At 38.4% G+C, this 20,407-nt stretch overlaps 1 protein-coding gene across 1 annotated transcript; it reads right to left on the reverse strand.

Moving 5' to 3' along the window:
* Positions 1 to 2,964: 2,964 nt before the first annotated feature.
* On the reverse strand, positions 2,965 to 20,371 carry LOC140230670 (atypical kinase COQ8B, mitochondrial-like). The gene is made up of 15 exons (XM_072310813.1): positions 19,982 to 20,371; positions 16,756 to 16,980; positions 13,991 to 14,368; positions 13,142 to 13,208; positions 12,415 to 12,483; positions 11,408 to 11,524; positions 10,783 to 10,868; positions 9,889 to 10,029; positions 9,302 to 9,383; positions 8,651 to 8,744; positions 7,572 to 7,713; positions 6,534 to 6,641; positions 5,883 to 5,948; positions 5,012 to 5,098; positions 2,965 to 4,255 (listed from the first exon to the last, which is right to left on the reverse strand). The coding sequence occupies exons 2-15, from the start codon at positions 16,948 to 16,950 to the stop codon at positions 3,977 to 3,979; spliced, it is 1,911 nt and encodes a 636-aa protein (XP_072166914.1). The 5' UTR covers positions 16,951 to 16,980; positions 19,982 to 20,371; the 3' UTR covers positions 2,965 to 3,976.
* Positions 20,372 to 20,407: the final 36 nt, after the last annotated feature.

The following is a 20,407-nucleotide window of genomic DNA, read 5'->3' on the forward strand; positions in this document are numbered from 1 at the left end:
CGGTAATCCATCAAATGATTTGATTTCAATGTTGCCAGTATTCCGTCCTGCAAAGTTTAGACAGGGTGTTATATATAATTTCTGTACTAGGTGTCATATGTAGAATGTCTGTCTGCCAGTTCTTCCACCATTCATGCCATTCATTGACCACTGGTCATGATGTATTCACATTGTATTCCATTTTCTCTCACCGATTGCCCACCGATAAGTGATGTATTCATCTGTGTGTCTTTTCATTCCATATTTTTCCACAGGTATCAGTTCACATACATTTTGATCGTCTGTGCACAGGACATCCATTGCAAGAGATGTCATTAAAGGAGAACTTCAGATGATTTTCAGACTATTACATTTGAACAACTGTAAATTGGTTATACTGGGTACAGTTTCAGAATTTTATAGTGATTGGATTAAGGAAGAAGAATGTTTTAAAAATTTATAAGAGATCACAATGAACATGGATGATGACATAGCAGCTTCATCATAAAAATGCACGAGTGGGGGCTCAAGGAAGCAGAACAAAAGAAAGCATGAATAAATCTACAGTTGTAAGTGGTATTGTAATGGAATTACAGTGCTACATTTCACTATTAAAAGTATGAGCCTCCTACTCGTGCATTAATTCTCATGGTGAGCCCCCACTCATGCATTCTTATGGTGAAGTTGCTATGTCATCATCTTTTTTCAGTGTAATCTGTTTTGGGTTTTTCTGAGTTTCTCTGCTCAAGGACCACAATTAATTCCACAAATCTTAACACGGAGTTGTCGATTGATGTACTACATGATGTGAGATTATGAAAATGACCTGGACTTCCCCTTTTTTATTGTTGGCAGAAGTTGTGCATGTCTTGAGCATACCAACAAGCAAGCCTGGAAATTGGCATCAGTGATATGTGTGAATGGAGTTGAGCAGTAAATGAACTCTGGTTGCACCATAAAACTTGCCAATTTTGAAGGAACATACACATTGCAAATGCATTGATTATCCAACTTAGTATCCATGCTGTGCAGAATGGCTTCCATAACGAAATGTACTACCATTTGTCACAAGTTCATTTGGACTGAATGCTTAATGTTGTTTGTTTTGCCTAATTTTGCAGTATATGTGACGTGTTCATACAGATAATCTTGGTCCTGTGTGGCAGAGTGTGAAAGTTTGCAAGAATTCCGTCCTTGTATTTGTGAAAAACCTATACTAAATATTAAAATGTATCTGTGTGACTGTTTCTCGTGCCAGTTAGTATGTGACCAAAAACAATGCCATTATTAAAATCATATGGGAAATATGCCTACTGTGTCTCCTTTTTTTCCCTTTGTATTTCATTGGCTTTTTCAGTGAGTCTCCAGTTATTGTTCATGTCCCATGTAAAGGGAGATCATATTATAATGAGCTTGCTTACGAGGTACCACTTTTTACAAGGAGAATTCCATTTACCATTTTTGAATTTAGCTGGTCTCGTTTTCATACATAGATAGAATCAGCAATCCTGGTTGACCTCATATTATAATGAAATTTCCCTGTAGTTTCAAGTTTGCATCACACCACAACACTCACCACCACAACAATAACAAAATTCTCTTTGCTCATATTTGTTGTCACCATCTCTTTAATAAACATTTAATGCCACATGATATTTACACAAGATTGCATACTTTCATGAAAAAAACAATCTACCTTGTAACATCCACAATGGTATTCTCAATCTACAATTACCAACTTATGTACTCAAAATCACTTTCATCTTGAATCTTTCATCTTGAGGATAAATTATTTTGCTCATAAAATCGAAGGATATTGAGAGGACCACTTTCTCATTCATTGTGGGTTTCACCCAAATTTTTCAGTTCTCCTTTAGAGTTGCTTCACAGATGTGCACTTAATTCACTCACATCACTGCATACATATGACATGAAGTCATCACTAAGCTTTGACTGCATGCTTAATCACGGTATCTTCATTCAAGCACAGTGAATTTCTATTTAAATCAACCCGAATCACAATCTCTTTGAGTACCATTTCACTCAACAACTAGGCAGCTATGAGAGAGAGTGAAAGAGAAATAGAAAGATGTACCGCTGCTCAAAGTCTGTCATGCTAATGCCCTTCATACGAAGGCTGGCCTGACTCGAATATATTCGGGGAGCCCTGTAACAAAACGTGTAAAGCTTTATCACTGATTTCTAAGTACACGAGTAGCCGAAGAAGCTCAACTAGATTTGAACTTCATGGATGGATGTATGCTTCAATGCACATAATCGCTGACAGGCAGTTATAGTCTGGCAGGCCTTCACTAGTCATGTTTTTGGGGTTTTTTAAATGTTCATCAGTGGGCAGCGAATGAAGAGCAATTCATTGGACCAATCTTCTCTTTTCACACTACTGGGTCTTTAACGAAGAGACATACAGAGTTTGCTAATACTGACACACGGAAGAATCAATTGACTTATTTTACTTCCACTCCTACTCTTTAGTCTGTCATAAATTGCACTCCATCTATATCTATGAAATGATCACAAATAAGGTTGAAATCTCTCACATTCTGGCAAGAATGTTAGTTTCATTGATCATGATTACTTCTCAACAACCTGTTTGTCTTGATCTTAAGCAGATAAGCTATGCATTCATGAAGCTAGCTTGGTTCAACATCAACTCAAAGCACATCGCCACAACTATCAGTGCAACCTAATGTTTAGCAACTGCAACAACTATACTGAGGGAATAAAACTCAATGGCCCGAATTCATGAAGGTGATACAATTGAAACCATGGTTTAAACCATGGAAAATTTGTATGGAGTGCCAAGTGTCGCATGGCCTATTTCGTCATGAAATCGGTCATTTCGTAGACGAAATGATCATTTCGTGACAAAATGATCATTTCATAACAAAATGACAACATTTCGTCAACGAAATGAACATTTCATCAACGAAATGGTCATTTCATTGATGAAATGATTGACTTCGTAATGATAGGCCATGCGACACTTGTCGCTCCATGGTTTTTGTCCATGGTTTAAACCATGGTTTCAATTGTACCACCTTCGTGAATTCGGGCCTATGAGGGTATTCCAATGACTGCTCCACAATAAATAAGACACTACACAGGGAAAATCTTGCATGGCTGTGAAGAAACACCTAGAACTAATGTGATGGACTTGCCAGCACTGCTCTAAATTAAATGTGATGAATACTGTTACACTTCCATGTTGCTCAAGAGCACTCAACATAATAAGTATGTCAACTCGAAAACACTTGATTTTATAGCTCAGACTATTGACCATCTGATGGTCTGGGGAAAAAAACAACAACAATAGCAGGTCAACACTTTTCGTGCCAGGGACTTTGGACAGTGTGTGCAATGGTTATGGGGTTTTCTGTGCCAATCACCCCACTCAAAGCACACACAGGGTTAAGCAAACTTGCCTTACATCCCAAAAGCAAAAGCTCGGTCCTGCAAAGGCAGCTGAGTGATGGCAGTAAAGGTAACCACTGGTGGCACATATTACATACCTTAAGATCTAAAAGCATTAAAATCTCAATGCTGAAACTGAAAAACCTACGCATGTGCTTTTCAAGGAGCTGAAAGTGTCTGAACTCGTGACCAACACGATGAGATTCAGTCAAAGCAAATTTGTTGCTGATGTCTTGTCTATCAATGGACCTGTCCGCGTACCAGCAGAAAACAATCTTCACTATTTTGATTATACAATAACACATAGTCACACACTCATGTCTCAGTTTTAGAGTCAGGAATTCTAGGATGTAATGTCCACGAACTGAAAACAACTTCAGTTTGTCAATATATCATCATCAATCCTAACCTTCCTGCATACTTTGAATTTGCACTTTGGTGTCTTTATGAAAGTTACTTCTTTATACTCTTAAGTTATCATGAAGACATTATTTTGCATGAGGAAGAATCAAGGCCCGACCAAACGTCAGATGTCTAATCTACAAACTGCCCCCAAGTGGTTCTGTCACGCTGAGTCAAACTTATAACAGTTGTAGATGTCGTCGAATAGCTCCTTGCAGGCGATCTTGGCGCGGAGCTTGGTGCACAGCAGGAATGAGCCAGCCATCTTGCGGTGGAGAGAGTAGCTCTCCTCGGGGGGTGGGGTCAGTCGGCCCGTCAGCATGACTGGGATGAGGTCCTGGATGCGCCTCGTCGTGTCCTGCGTGGAGAAGTCGAACTCTTCATGGCTGCGGAATGGCTCACCCAGGATCATGACGGCATCGATGTGGGCGTTCTCCATGGCCTGGTGATGATAAGCAAAAGTAAATTGAGAATGCACGATCTGCACTATCAAAACCAATGCAGGTTATTTGTTGCTTCATATCTACAAAGAATATTCATTACTTCCTTTCCAATCATTCAAGTCATACATATCTCATACAGGTAACCTCATTGTAACGAGCTCACTTACAAGGTACTGCTTCTAAGAAGGTGAATCCGGTGGTCCCAATTTTCTATTACTGTATATCACTATTTTCTTCAGTAGATTGTTTAAAACGAGGTAACATTTATAACAAGATGAAATCGGCACTACTGGTGACCTTATAACGGCGTTCTCCTGTAGCTTTCAGAATACAAGGATATCATTTCTGCTAATCTGAATGTCTGATACAGTGCTTAACCATTCATCTGGATTGCCTTGTGGTAACACTGCTGAAATGTAAGAAAATTCTATGCAAACATTTTCATGTATCATTTTACCACACAATGGAGGTTCCATTAAACACACCAATCAGGTCATAATTTCAGCTGACATACTTTCACTACTGGAATGCCTTTTCTAAAGCTCAGCATGATGACTAAAGCCAGACATTATCCAGAGATTCAAATTCCTCAACAATAACAGCTTTTTCTTCACATATCCTTGATTGATAAAACTACAGACTTCACAGTCAAACACTTGTTGTTCACTATTGTAACATGCATCTACATAGCACAGAGTATAATATTTAGTTTACAGAGAATACAAAAATGGCTGACATATTAAGTTAAAGCTTACCTTTGATTCATAACCCGTAAGAAACTGCAATGTTCTCGAGTTTTCAAGAACCTCCTGTCTATCCCCTACTGCTGCACCATGGATAACCTTTGGGAAACAAAGCAGAGCAAGGCCAACTTATCTACACTGCCATGACTCAATATTCATGAACATAAACATTTCGACCATATGATACATAGTGTGTAAGGGCTCTGATAATTCTGTACAGACTGCTGTAAAGCAAGATATTTTTGCAGCATGAAACTTCCACCAAATGCCACTGACGATCAATGCATTCAGTGTAGACAAAAACTTTCACTCACATTTTAATTTTGTGAATCTTGGCTCTCACGTAATTCACAAAATTAAACTGCATGTGAACATTTGTGATTGTACAGTATCATTCATTCAGAATTGATCACTTTACTTTCACATGCAATTTCATCTTTCATTCCCATCAACGCAAACTCAAAAAACAAACAAACAAACAATAAAATAAACTGAATGGCTTGGTAGAGTTTGATTTGCTCATTATCAAAGTTTTGTTCTCCTGCAGCATAACAGTCACAGTGTACACTTGCTGCTAGTCAGTTGCCGTCTCTCAACAGAGTACTGATACACGTTCAATACAACAAATGAAAAATTAAAATCCTCAGAAGATAACGATGTATAAAATATTTATCAAATAAGCCATGCCTAAGTCAATCGAACTTCAATAAAAACATGTTGTATCAATGCTTTGCAATATCAGTTACACATTTGTGAATGTTTAAAAAAAACACACACACACAGAAAAATTCTTTAAGATAGGTTTGACAAATGTATCAAACCAGGAAATGTGCACTTAAATTGTTTTACTATATGATAAGAAGCAAGAGAATAAAAAGCTCACCTTCATATAAACATCCACAAATGACTTGTCAAAGTACCTTGATGCTCCAAAATCTAGGAGTGTCACCTGCAGATTAAATTTTGATAACCAAAATAACTTGGACTTCTAAAAATATATGTCACAGCAAACATAATTTGTTTCTTCACATACACTCATGGAAACATATTGAAACTGTAGCACAAATAAGACACATTAAAGATTTCTTCTCTTTTTTTTTTTTTTCTTTTTTTCAACATGAGATAAAAATTTAACATACAAGAATCAAAAAAGGATTTAATCATGGCATTTTCTGAACGTCTGTGGGATATAGAGTTTTGGTCTCTTCAAATTCCTTGTGTAGCACCTACAGAACCACCTCCTGTGAAATGTTACTGAATAAGTGGATAACTGAAATCATAAACTGTTTGAGATTCCAGTAGATAGCACTGACAGTAGTCCCTATTGTACAAGTGCATAAAACAATAGCCATAGGTAGAGATTAGCATTATACACTGCCAAGAGAATATGTCACCCTCTGGTGTTTATCTCCCTTTGTTTTATGCCACATATTCTTTGAGCCAAAAATATTTGCTTTGGTATTCCACAGTACATGTACACTCATATGAGTGGGGTGAGCTAACAATTTCAACACAGACCATGATGTAGACTTACTTTGCCAGTCTCTTCATTGTAGAGGAAGTTTGACCAGTTGGGGTCTGTCTGCATGAAGTTCCACTCGAACAATTCTGTCAGGCACAGACGTAGGATGTGTCTACAGACCTGTTATTGCACACCAAGAAATACAGTTAGTACACAATATTCAATGGTGTGGAAATTTTTGCCCTTTGCAAAACTCTTGCAGATGTAATTACACAAATCAATTTGGGAAATATCAAACTGAATGTAAAAAAGAACACTCAATCAGTAAAAAAGAAAAAAGAGAAAAAAGAAAGTTAAGTACAGCCTTGGCCCAAGAAAATTTACCAATATCACACAATAGCTTTGCTTTTTACTGTTTGTACATCAAAGTATACCAACAAAAAGTATAGGCAAACTGCAGGATATAAAAATATTGAAAAAATCAAAATAAATCTTTCAAGCAATGGCATTGTATATCTGCCCTATTACACACTTTTATAGTTTGCTGAAGTCTGATACCCTTTTATCATCAGGTATTACTGACTGAGAGTGATGAAATCAGTTTCTGTGCTTTTTAGGCTAACTAAGTAAGTTACTTTGGTTAGTGAACACTGCACAATCCAGCACAAGACTGTCTCAATGTTGGAAAATTACCTACGTGCAGCATCAGCTTCAGAAAATGATGCGGAGATTTGTTCCATTACGTCCCTAATCTTGCAGATATGCACACTAGGGCAGAAATTGTGCCTACGAAAAGTACAGCCAAACCTGTCTTGGCAACCACCTGTCTATAGCAGCCACCTGTCTATAACAGCCACTTTTTTTTGTCTCCCTTGGGTGGCAACTATAGACAGGTTTGACTGTATAAGCATAGAAAAATGCTTTTTAGTTTGACAACTGAATTTTTCACACATGTTTGAAGAAAGAAAAGTAGAATACATTACATTAGTCCCAAGTACTTGAATCCATGTTCTCATGTCTCGGCTTATGACTTTTTCATCATTTCTTCCTTTAAACAATTGGAAAATATTCCTAAGAAAAGAAACAAAACTGCAAGAGAAAGAGTCATACCTCATTCCTGACTTCTTGACTCAAGTTTTCTGCCTTCTCTAGGGAGATGCCATCGATCAGCTCGGTAGTAAGTACTTCTTTTGTTGACAGTTCCTGCACGACTTTGGGGACGGAGAATATTGGGTCGCCATCGAGCAGCTTCCTGTAGGTCGAGCAGACACAAGATGCAATGTGAAACCTGCACTGAGCTCACTCGTTTTCACTCATGCTAGAGTTGATTTAAGATGTAGAATAAACTCATCAAGAAGAGTGGGACATTTCACAGCAGGTTATGTGCTGAACCATAGAAAAATGACAAATAAACACAAAAACTCACTAAAATCAGAGTAATGTAGCAATTGAGACATAGCAGCACTAAGTTCTTTTTTGGGCTATTAAAAAGCAAATGAAAGCAAACAAAGAAATGGAGTCTATAGAGATGTAGATTTTGATTGATTGAAGTAGCATGATGGCAACACACAATCAAAACTGTTTGACTGAACTAATTTGAGAAAACTCACAAAGAGGACAGTTTTCGTGACTCATCTGAGATACTTCTTCAGCTCTGATTGGCTGATGAACATTTTTCCGTGATGGATGAATGGCCAATGTTACTTCCTTGACATCTAAACAATAAAGGCAGTAACATCGACCATTTATCCGGCATGGGTGAGTACTCGCCAGCCAGTCAGAGTTTGAAGAAGTGACCGAGGCAAGTCATGAAACTGCACTCTCTTTGAATTCCACAAGTAAATCCAGTCAAACAGATTTTATTAGGTGTTGTTCAGAAAGGGGGTCATGACAATTCCTAGACCATGATGGCATTCTAATGTAACACACTGATCTAGACATGGTTCTTTCCTATTTACTGGAGATAATTCTGCCTAAAGAGAGAGCTGTCACATTGCAGAAAAAGACAAACTTATAGTGACAGCCAGCACGTCAAAAGGGTGAAAATCAGCCGCATCACACATTTTGTGTAGCTTCTTTGAGTACATTTTGTTTTAACGTCACAAGTATAGATAATACTGTCATATCTTTCAAAACATATCATCTGATTCTGTCGATGTAACATCGGATGTCAGTCTGTATTGTCTCACCTGAATTTCTCTGCACATTCAGCTTCCCTGATGTAGTCTACTTCCCAGGCTAGCTCTTTCTTTGCAACCTCTATGGCACTCTCAGCATATAGACCTATAAACGTGTGTGAGAGAGTAAAACATATATACATACATGGCAAACAGCACGGTGATAAAAAGAGAGAGAGAAAGAACAAATTATAGACAGAGGAATGGAACAGGAGAGGGATTTAGCTGTAATGACATATCATTGCAACTGCTAAAGAGACGAAACAAAACAGGATACTTCTGCTGACTAATACTCAGTTGCAACAATGTAAAACTGGAGTATCTCTCTTTTGAACACCCTCTACATACTTCAATAACAATTCAGAGAGATCTTTTTATTTCAATTCATTTATCTTTTTTTTCGGGGGGTTCAGATTCAGTAAAATGGATAATTGTAAAGCGCATCGGGAACACTGATTTGTAGTAATGCACTATAGACGCACAACTAGTATTATCAATATTATCATTTAAATTTCAATATAACAAGAGTCAACAGTATTTAGAAAAGTGTGCAAAATATGTGAATACTATGCCATTCCCTTGAAAGAAGTTTTGCCTAATACGACGATATACAGCAAAGCATGATGGGAAGGCCGAGAGGCATCATGGGAGTGATGTACTTACCTTCGGGTAAGACATCCCAGATTTTCATCAGCATCATCAGGTTGTTGATGTCGCTCTCGATGCCCTGTGCGACACCGGGATACTGGAAGTAGAAGGAGCAATAAATTTATGAAGGTCACAAAAAGATCACAAAATTGCCTGTTCACTTTTATCAATCATGACCAGGTCATGGAACAGGATTTCGCCATGCAGAACACTGCAGGGCAAAATTGTAAATTTGATTAAAATTTGATTGATTGTGAATTTGATCATTCAATAAGTTGTCTTTCATGTCCCAATTCACAAAATATTGAAATGTACCTGTAGCTGTATGCTGACTCCGAACTTACAGGACGGGGACAGGGACAGGATGAGGGCAAATCAAAGAATGGGAATAAATAACTCAGAAAACTGATATCTCTCCAGGAATGCTATGGGCATGCAAATCAGAAGCTTTTAATCTCTTCTTTAAAAATGTACAAAACAAAACAAAACAAAGAAGAAAAATATCTTTAGAAATCACTGCATTTACAAAGGTCTGTTTAGTGCATGAAAACTATTACTTATTCACCATCTACTGATGTTATGGTGAATATGTCGCATCTTACCTGAATCTTCATGGCCACCTCTCTTCCGTCATGTAGCGTCGCTAGGTGGACCTGGCCGATGGAAGCGGCAGCGAAGGGTTTGTCCTCAAAGGACATCACCTTACTCCTCCAATCCTCACCAAGTTCCTGCTTCAACACTCTCTGTGTGATAGACATGATCATAAGATCCTCATGAATGAATTACTCATTCACATGGTTTAAATTGCATATGCATATGCATATACACATGCACATGCACACGCGTGTGCACACACACACACACATAAACACATAGAATCAAACTGCCATTTATGACCAATTATCTTTTATGTTGTTTACATTGAACACTGACACAAACATGCAGAATCAGATCAACATTTATTGCCTGTAATCACTCATGTTATTTAATCTGAAAACAAATAACACTGAATCTGAACACACAGACAGACACACACACACACAAACACACATCATTACAATACTTGCTTGTAGTCATTCTATTGGTTTAAAGACCTGCTAGCATGGGAAAATATGGATGGTCTCATTAAATCAACCTTCATTCGCTGCCCACTGGGGTACATTCGAAAATCACAAATAGCACCCATCAGCAAATATGAACATCGAAGCGTACGCTCATCATCGGTTATGGTTGACTCCAGTCAAGATTCCTCAGCTGTGTTAGTACTTTAAATAGAGAAGAGTAATAAAGCTATACATAATTTCTTACGGGGACTCTCGAATATATCCCAGCCAAACCAGCCTTTCCACTCCACTTTCCTCATATTTCCGGGTCAGATACATACACAAGAAGGAAACAATGGGCATACACACACAAAACATATACAAAACTCAGAAATTACCCTTTTTAAATAAACTAATAATATTTAATACAAAACGTTAAAGTTGCGTTCTGACCTCCATTTGCCAGACTGGCATGAAGTCTGCACTTTGACGCACTCGTTCAAACACCCTCTGTAGTTCGGGGCTGATCAAGGCATTATCTGACAAGATCAAAAAGTGACAAAGACATGTGGTTAAAGCCGAATCCATAAATTCACTTTAATTGCACATAGTTAACAAAGAACACAGCATTAAGTCTGCAAACTACTATTGCCATGCGTAAATAGACAATGAATACAGAATACAGAATATGGGTAACATAGTTAATACAAAGACCTTGATATTATGTCATATTGATATCATATGGCATTATATTACCACTTTTTCCACTATAAAAGATGCAGTGAAATTCAGGTGTACAGTGAGTAGATTCACTCAAGGTTTTTAAATGATGGCAAACACAAGATACATAGAATATATGTGGAATGCCACACATGCTTACTCCTTAGCACCCCCACCCGGACTGAGTATTACAAAGTACTTTGATCATTCTTTTTGTGTCGCCTTGCACAAAGCAAGTTGAATGGCCAGGAGTAAGAAAAAAGGTCTTGCATCTTGCCATTGTTTGCACAGGAATACAATGGCACGACTGAGAGACAACGTCTACACAGTCCGCCCATTTCTTCTTCCCCATCCTCACCTTGAATACTGAGCATCTGTCCGAGTTTCAGGGCCGCTCCTCTCACCCTGCACAGCGTGTCCACAATCTTCTCTGCATTGGCCTCCGTTAGGAGCAGGTTGGACCCCACTTTCTCTCCTGCCCCGATGAAATGGTGCAAACAGACAAATGGCTTTCATCAATAAAACGATGCAAAGAACTACACTTTGATAATCAGAGCTACAAGCCAAAGTACTGTAGCTGTTTCTGGTGTGCACCTGATTGTTTTGATAGGTCTTCATTTGCAAAGCAACAGAGAGTTGAAATGAGACTTTGTTTACAGGGGCTCTTCCAAAATTAGAATGGGTGTTTGCAGAAAAGATTTTGTAAAGGGACAGGGATGCCAACTTTGTAAATAGCAATGAAGTATTCCAAGGGCTGGAAAGGTGTACATTTGGCAGAAAAACATTATTTTTACCTTTCTTGCAATAGATATGTGCAGTAATACAATTTTGGAACAACATTCTCTGTGAAACCTGCAATATTTTTTTTTTGGCAAAACACACACAAAGAGAGAGAGAGAGAAAAAAAAAAGGTACAAACTACTGCAAAAAAGGAACAGTTGGCATCTCTGTAGGGGTGTCAACTTGACCCCCTCCTCCACCCCCTCCATCTCTGTGATTGAGCATCTAATTTATATGAAATCTTAAGCTAAAGTTTTCAATAGTATGTTTGCGTAGAGGCTAATGTGATTCACTGTTTATTACTTCTTTTGTGTGCATGAAGTGTACATACATCATGAAGACTGAAAATTTGTAATATGTGATATAAACTTTCAAGAGATCGACCAAGAACACAACTGTGATCTTACTTACAAGACTTCTACAGACTCTTTGACAGAAAATGGAAGGTGCAGGTACACATCTGTGCATAAATGCTTTATTGAAATGAGAAAGCAGTACTGCAAAGACGATGACAAATTTGAAACACCACAGGAGGACATAAACAGAGCTAGGATAACCCCTGACACAAAACGGTTTCTGACTTACCATCTTCGAGACCAAGTCCTCGCTTGACCTTGTCAGCCAGGACACTGACACCAAGACCAGCTGCTAGCCCTTTGGAGAAATGCAACCCAATAATAGTTTGACATTAGTGAATATTCCACTGTTCTGGAATGTCATAGCTATCTAAAACTAATTCTGTGGAGAAATCTGTCCATGTGATATCCAAAGTGAACAGCAATTAAGAAGCTGTAAAACTGCTACTATTTCTACATTACATCTGGAAATAAAGGGTATTTAGCAGCGTAATAAAGGTTGACAAGTGGTGAATCTCTACTTTTGAAAGTACATCATGATATCACGAATAAAGAATTCACCTTATAACTGTAGATTGATTCATTATGCTACTCACAATGAGTGTTGACCACAAAGTGTGTAACAGGAAGGGGCTACTATGGAGAGTAGTACTATCAAACCTGCCAACAATATGCAGATTAGAAATCTGAATGACGGTACCATTAAGTTGTCAAGAGGGCACGGTATGAGCGGAAGATCAACAAAAATGTGAAGAATCTGCACTTGATAAGGGAGTACAGGTATACAGTATCTGCACTGCATATCACGAGGGCAAGAAATGCAAAACGCTCTCACCTATAAAAATATGATTGTACAGACTTCCCGTCAGACACGAAGAAGTTGCAGGTATACATCAGTGCATCAAAAATCATAATTCACAAAGTTGTGTTTATACAAACTTGAGGGGTGAACATACCTCCAAAATTCAGAACTCTGCTCATTCTGGAGGCTGGTACTGTGCGCTCCTTGGCCTTGGCACTCAGCTGCAATAAAATTGGTTGAAAAGAAAAATAAATGAGTGTAATGCCACAATATCTCATGCTTTTTTCTTTTCTTTTTTTCATTCGGTCACTTGATACACCCATGGATTCTGCAGCTGTAAATTCTCATCATACGAGTACAACTTAAAACAGATAAATGATATTTCATGACTATACTATGGCCTTGTTAGATAAAGGTAGATTAACAGAGAGATTACCCATTGCAACTTAACTGAATTAAATGCAAATCTTATTTAACAAAACCAGGACATGAACAAAGAAAAAGACATTTCAGATAACATCCATATATAGCAGCATCCTTGTCAAGTAGAGTATACCTTTTCAATACAAAGTAGCAAACACACACATATTCATTGTACAGATTATGATGAACAATTCAATTGATGGATAGTAGACAGCAGACGCACATGAACATAGACACAGAAGACTTAATCACTATTACACGTACAGGGTGTACAACCACCCACTGGAGGCATTCTTGCTTCATTTTATCGACAAATAAGCAATGACATGTCAGCAAGATATTTGGCAAAGATCATGGTAAGCACGTTCACATAGAAAAGTATTTAATGACTTTTGAATGGTAATATCTAATCATTGGTTTGGCATCACACAGGCTATTAAAGTTGCTGTCTTTGTCACACAATGACAATGTTTCTCTGCTGACACTCCTTTGCTTTGAACACAAGATACCTGAAATACTGCACTGGACATGAAAGCTATCAACCATTTTTGTCTTTGAGGATGTTTCTAAAAAATCTCACCGTTGGTTTAACTCTTGGCCTAGCAGCTGGCTTGCGAGGCGGTGCTTTTGGCCCGGGGCTTGCCGTCTTCCGCAGGTCATCTGCTGAGACGGTCCCCGTTGTCAGCTGACGCCTCAGCACAGTGAGACTGTCGCTGGACACCCTGTACGGATACCTGGCCATGGCAGACCTTGCGAAGGAATGGTAGCCCCTAGAGGGAGCACTGCCAGCAGGTTTCTGCGGCGTCGGGGGAGGCTTTTGGAAAGCATCGCTCTGCGAAGGCTCAACTTCCGGCATGTCTTCCACGGCAAACTTGGAAGCAGATTCGGCGAAGGTGTCCCCCCACTCCTCTGGGTCGCTGGTCATTACATAATCCCACCCATCATCATCTTTCTTCTCCTGGTGGAACAGAAAAGAAGCAGGTGGTAGAACATGAGCTGGGGTAAAGACGATTATGATAATGATAACTCTAGTTGTTGTGGTCACTTCATTCTGAAATCTTGGCTAGAAATTCTCAGATTTAATACAATCCAAGTCACTGGAAAAGAGCCGAAACCCATGCTCAGTTAACCCCATTCTCTTGAGGGCATATTCTGCCCAGAGTACTACCTTTTGGTTTGCAAATATAAAATTGAACCAATGAATTGTCCAACTCTCAGCAAGTACCAAGATATACACCAGCATACGATAGATGCAGATGAGAGTGTTATATAATTGTCTCAGTCTAAGACACATAGGCCATAACAAATTGAAACTCTGAGGCCTGAATTCACGAAGATGGTACAATTGAAACCATGGTTTAAACTACAGCTGTATGGACAATTTGTATGGAGGGCCAAGTGTCGCATGGCCTATTTTGTTACGAAATCAGTCATTTCGCCAATGAAATGTTGTATGACAAAATGATCACTTCATTAACAAAATGAAAATTTCAACAACGCAACGGTCATTTCATTCGACGAAATGACTGATTTCGTAACGAAATAGGCCACGCGACACTTGGCCCTCCATACAAATTGTCCATGGTTTAAACCATGGTTTCAATTGTACCACCTTTGTGAATTCAGGCCTGAGAATTCCTGCTGAAATATAAAGGCTATGAAAGCTTCAAGTCAAAACACCAAATTTATTCATGGACGGTTTCCCTAGTGATAGTGGACCAGAAATTACCTAAACTTGATTTAAGAAAACTTGACAGCTGTTTCTGGGTATGCTGTGAATGGTTGAGCATGAAAAAAAAAGAAAAAAAAATCTCCATACATTTTATTTGAAGGAACCAGCAACAATATTGATTTTTCTTTTCAATGATGAGTACCAGGAACACTGAAGCATCAAAGGAAAGACAGACAAAAACAAACAAACAAACATTTGATTGTGAGGGTCAAGGTAAGCATGTAATGTATTGTAAAATATACGAAAGTCATCCTTTTGTCATGCTTCATATACCAATATCCAGCCTGAGCCCATACAACTGTAATTTCCCATACCTTTAAGACTTGACAATGACCAATCAATTATGATTAAATGCACACAACCATCTCGCTTTTCAAACATCCGGCCACAAAAATGTGCAATGAAACTGAAACTACAATGCACTATTATATTCACATAATGGTGGAAAAAACAGGAACTCATTGTTTCACTTTACAGTAGGCTGCAGTTTACTTCCCATGTAATTACATTACCAGTAGTTAAATTCATATTATTACAGGACAACAGAATGATGTACAGTGTATAAGACCTACTAGTATACATGTATTTTGTTGGCATAATATTTCATGATCATGATTTTGTATGTGGCTGAATATGAAATCGAGAATACCAGCAACAGAACATAATATATACATATATATAAGAATTTATAAGTAGGAAGTAATGTCAGCAAATTTCCTAATTTGGATGCCATCTACACAGCCTTTGTAGAACAGGGGACAATGAATTTACTTGTTGTTGATTTTTGCACAATCTGTTCACTCACAAAGTTTATGACAAATAATATAATATAATTTGCACTGAGAAATGAAAAATACATATGTAATTAATTTATACTCTATACTACTGATTGAATGAAATTGATGTGATGAAGGGTTGAATAAAAACACACACAAATGCTAGCACAAGGTCATAAAAAAGAAAAAGCAAAAGTAAACTAGTTCAGGAACAGCATACTCTGCACTATTTCCTCATTGGTCAAGGGGAATCCTCAGAAAAGAGGATGTCATTAAATTTGCTTGCACTATTCGATTTTTTCTTTTCAACCTTCATTCATTCAGACATCTAGTAAAAGGTCTGATTTATGAAGCCCAGTCAACCTCTGCACAAAAAAACAACAACAACAAGGTAATATGCCTCACATCACCTTTAACTTTGCAAGGCTTGACATTACCCTGTACAATGTATCTCTGTTGGCCTTTTGGTTCCACAAAAATCTTGATATCTGACATTTTGGAGGCCAAAAAAGAAATGCAGTGGCCCAAAGTAAAAAGGACACATTAACAGTCCATTTTGAATTTGAAGTGCTAAATAGGGCCGCCAAAAGATAGCCTTTTGGAAATTTGGTGGCCCGACATCAATTTTTAGTTGCAGTGGCCCTGGGCGACTAGGCCACTGCTAATTTCGCGCCCTGCTTTGAAATTCAATCTCCAACAGAAGGATGAAATGTATAGTACTGTTTTCTTCACAGAGGTTGACAATGTTAGACACCTCCAAGACCAGATTTCAAAAATACTGGATGAGAACATTAACTGGCACCCACTGACTGATTCTGATGACGGGGAAACACCCACCTTGTTTGAGAACGAAACCATAGCATCGCCGACTCTTTCTTCAACCTTCGTCTGAAGCCCCTGGACGGCAGCGCGCAGGCTGGAGTTGGCAGCAATCTGTTGGGCCTCCTTGCACTGGGTGTCCACAAAGGTCTTGACCAGGAGGCCGAAGCCATTCATGGCTTTAGTGGCATCGCCAAGCCTTGATCCCGACATGATAGCTGTGTGCTACTGGTGATATGATTCCTATAATAAGATAGAATGAAAGAAGAACATGTCTTGAGTTCAAATACTGTACGAGCTGAAATTTTCGCGGTGGTTTTATTTTCGCGAATTTCGTGGATCGCCTTCGAACCGCGAAAATAACAACACGCGAAAATAACAATGCACGATTAACTAAGTTCAGTTAGACCCTCGTAACCGCGAAATTAACAACACGCGAAAATGTCCTCCAAGTAGCAATTCGCGAAAATATCTGTACGCGAAAATTTCAGCTCGTACAGTATATTAAAATGTTATGAACAACAAGTTGGATCGCATGCACATGGGACATACACTGTACACTTTTAAATCATCCCAACAGTACAAACCAGTACTTCTTCTTTTACTACGAGATACAGATACCTGGTATGATTCCACCACAGGTACATGTTACAGCACACTGCACAGCACAGCCCTTTCCAGGACAGCATCTTCGCTTTTGGGAGAGTACTTACAAATTCAAGGTTCAAGGATTCCATATGTCTACTCACACTGTTCAGAAATATTGTAGCACAGTAAATGCTTTTATGGACACATATTATTACAGTCAGACTGCTCATTTTAGATGTCCTTGAGCAGGGCAAATGCAGAGCAAACCTCTTTTGAATGAAACACTCACAAATCAGAGACTATGGTGGGTATATGACAGAACATCCGAGATGACACCTCAGTCATACAAAAATGCACTCTTTCAGCCTATGAGTTCATCTTCTCAACCAAGCGATGAAACACACTGATTTTGTGTTTTTCCCCGTCAAAATACAAATGTAGAAGACTGTCTATGTAATACAGTATGCAGACAGTTGTGACCTACACTGTACTATGCATTATAATGGTATTTATAGCGATGATAGCCCTAAGGATATCACTTTACAAGAGGGGGAAGGGTCAGGTGTAGGGTTATCATTAAAAGAACCAATTACATGAACGAAAAACTTGTACAACTCATCCCGAGGTAGAAACTGTAAGCTCTGCCAGCAAGTTGTTTGTGGCATTGAAATGCACCATATACACTGTAGACAGGATGCACTTGTTTTCAAAGGGCTGTGAGGTACAGCTGAGACTTACAAAAGGCTATTGCTGGAATCTCACAATAGTGGGATTGGGTTGTGGTACATGTACAAAGGGTGTACCATCACAATGTACGGAACAATTAAGTTTGGATTTAACTGCCTCACACAATCATAAACCAAGTGATGTGTTTTTACTGGCTAAAATTTTCATGCAGTCACCCTCAGCCTTTGGCAATCCTGTGGTATCTGGGCCACACATGGTTATTACCATGAATTGACAATCATTGATATTCAGGTACATAAATAGAGAATGGTATTATCACAAGTAGTGTATACAGCCACACAAGTGCGTCTTTCCCATCTAACCACATACATGTGCATAGTTGTAGCCATGACCCGAGTACCTGGTAACTGGAAAACAGCCACATCAACAAGCGATGTACGTGTACATCACACAGCACCAACAAAATAACCAATTTTTCTGACTTTTTAGACTACTTTCCCTACAATTTTCTTAACTGATTTACGTCTCATCTCACATCTCATATTGGAGTATTGAACTGTTACTATACAACATGTACAAATACGATATGTTGCAAGCCATGTTTAAAGACATGGGTATCTCATTTGTCTTGGAGACTAGGTGGTGACTCCAGTCTCGCCAGTCGTGGAGTGGATGCAGAGGGGTATGGTTGGGTGTCTAATACATCGACACCCTAATGTTTTTCTACCAATAGGAACTTTTAAATATCTCACAATTTGCCTGAAATTTTACTCACATGTAAAGAAAATACTCTGAAATCACAAGCGCATTAAAAATGTGATTTGTGGTACACGCTCCAAGATAACTGCGTCGAACATGTGGGGTGTTATTTTGACACACTCGATCGCACTGTTACTTTCAAACCGACACCCCTACTCTCTTTTGCCAGTATGTGTGAAGTGCATTTAATGCTTTTCCAGCGTGTATTCATTATCTATGAAGTATGGTATCATTGTTTTGCTGTTGATCTTGTTTATTATCGGGTTTATCAGTAATATTTTGACATTTTCACATCCCAAGTGAAGAATAGAAAACAACTGCATGTAGCCTCATGTGTGTTTGTTCATTCTTTACGCACATATGCTATATATGCTATTAAATAGAGGGGTGTCGGTTTCAATGTCATGATGTACAGTGTCAATGTGTTGGACAGTACCTACCATACCATGTATCAGCAGGGTATACCCTGCGTATCATGGCTGTGAGTGTTAGCGTATTACCATACAGAATAAAAAGTTACATGTACGCGAGGGACTAAGCGCCATACGCTATCCATATATTACATGCTATCCATGAAAATAATAAAAACAAAGAGATGAAAATCAAACTCATAAACAAACTAATAAAAACTAAAATAAACGGTTATTCCCAAGGTTTATTATTTCGAAGATTCGTTATTCCAAAGGTTTGTTAATCCAAAAATGAGATAAGGTTGGTTATTCCGAAGGTTCATTAATCCGAAAATGAAATAAGGTTCGTTATTCCGAAGATTCATTAATCCAAAAATGAAACAAAGCTCGTTATTCAAAAGGTTTGTTACAGACAATATTTCATTTTCGGATCAACGAACCTTCGGAATTACGAACCCTATTTCATTTTCGGATTAACTAACCTTTGGAATAACAAACCAGGACTGGCAGGAGGATAGCCCAAAACTGCTGCATGAGGTAAAACTTGGGTGAATTCTTGCTCTTCGATCCTTAAAAGTGAACCTGATATTTTCAAGTTTTCAAATTAGGATCCTAACTTAGTCAGATATCTCAATATCTAACTTTTATATTTACTTCCAATTTTATTGGCAATTTGAATCGAAAACACCTCTGAGTTGAGGTGCTCCTGAAAATAAAAATAAAATAAGGTTAGAAAAGTGGTCTAAATTTATTTCCATATAATATAGTTTCTCCACTATGTGAAGCTTGTTACAGCTCACCTTATCCGTTAGGCCGTCCAGATCGAGAGTATAATGACCACCACAGCAGCTGTAAAAGGTAATTTATACCCCTTTTCACTGCTTCAGGATGGACTGATTATAGCAGAAATGACATGGATGCAGATTATGCAATGTTGAGTTCATCAGCAGCTGAACGTACACAGTTCTCCAAAAAGAAAGGCCTCTTCTCTCTTGTTGGCTCGTAGTTAGCTGCGCCTCTTCTGAACCTCACGCTATCGCCGGCTGTCGTAACGTTGATCCGTGAACAATGGTGAATCTAATTTATAATAACTTCGGCCCCTTAAAATTTTTTAAGTCAAACGGAAAGTGTTCATCCTAACAAGAAATAAATCATAACAGAGTGTGCACACAAGCTCTCACGATGTTCGGTTTCGCTATTCAACACACACTAACATGAACCGATGT

This window comes from Diadema setosum, chromosome 1 (assembly GCF_964275005.1).
Source record: "Diadema setosum chromosome 1, eeDiaSeto1, whole genome shotgun sequence".
Classification (NCBI taxonomy): Eukaryota; Metazoa; Echinodermata; class Echinoidea; order Diadematoida; family Diadematidae; genus Diadema; species Diadema setosum.

Excerpts from the sequence above, each read along its gene's own strand:
- LOC140230670 (XM_072310813.1), bottom strand. The coding sequence starts at position 16,950 with ATGTCGGGATCAAGGCTTGGCGATGCCACTAAAGCCATGAATGGCTTC. Across the intron at positions 10,030-10,782 it reads TGCCAGTCTGGCAAATGGAG|AGAGTGTTGAAGCAGGAACT; the intron begins GTCAGAACGCAA and ends TCTATCACACAG. Across the intron at positions 4,256-5,011 it reads TTACGGGTTATGAATCAAAG|GCCATGGAGAACGCCCACAT; the intron begins GTAAGCTTTAAC and ends TATCATCACCAG.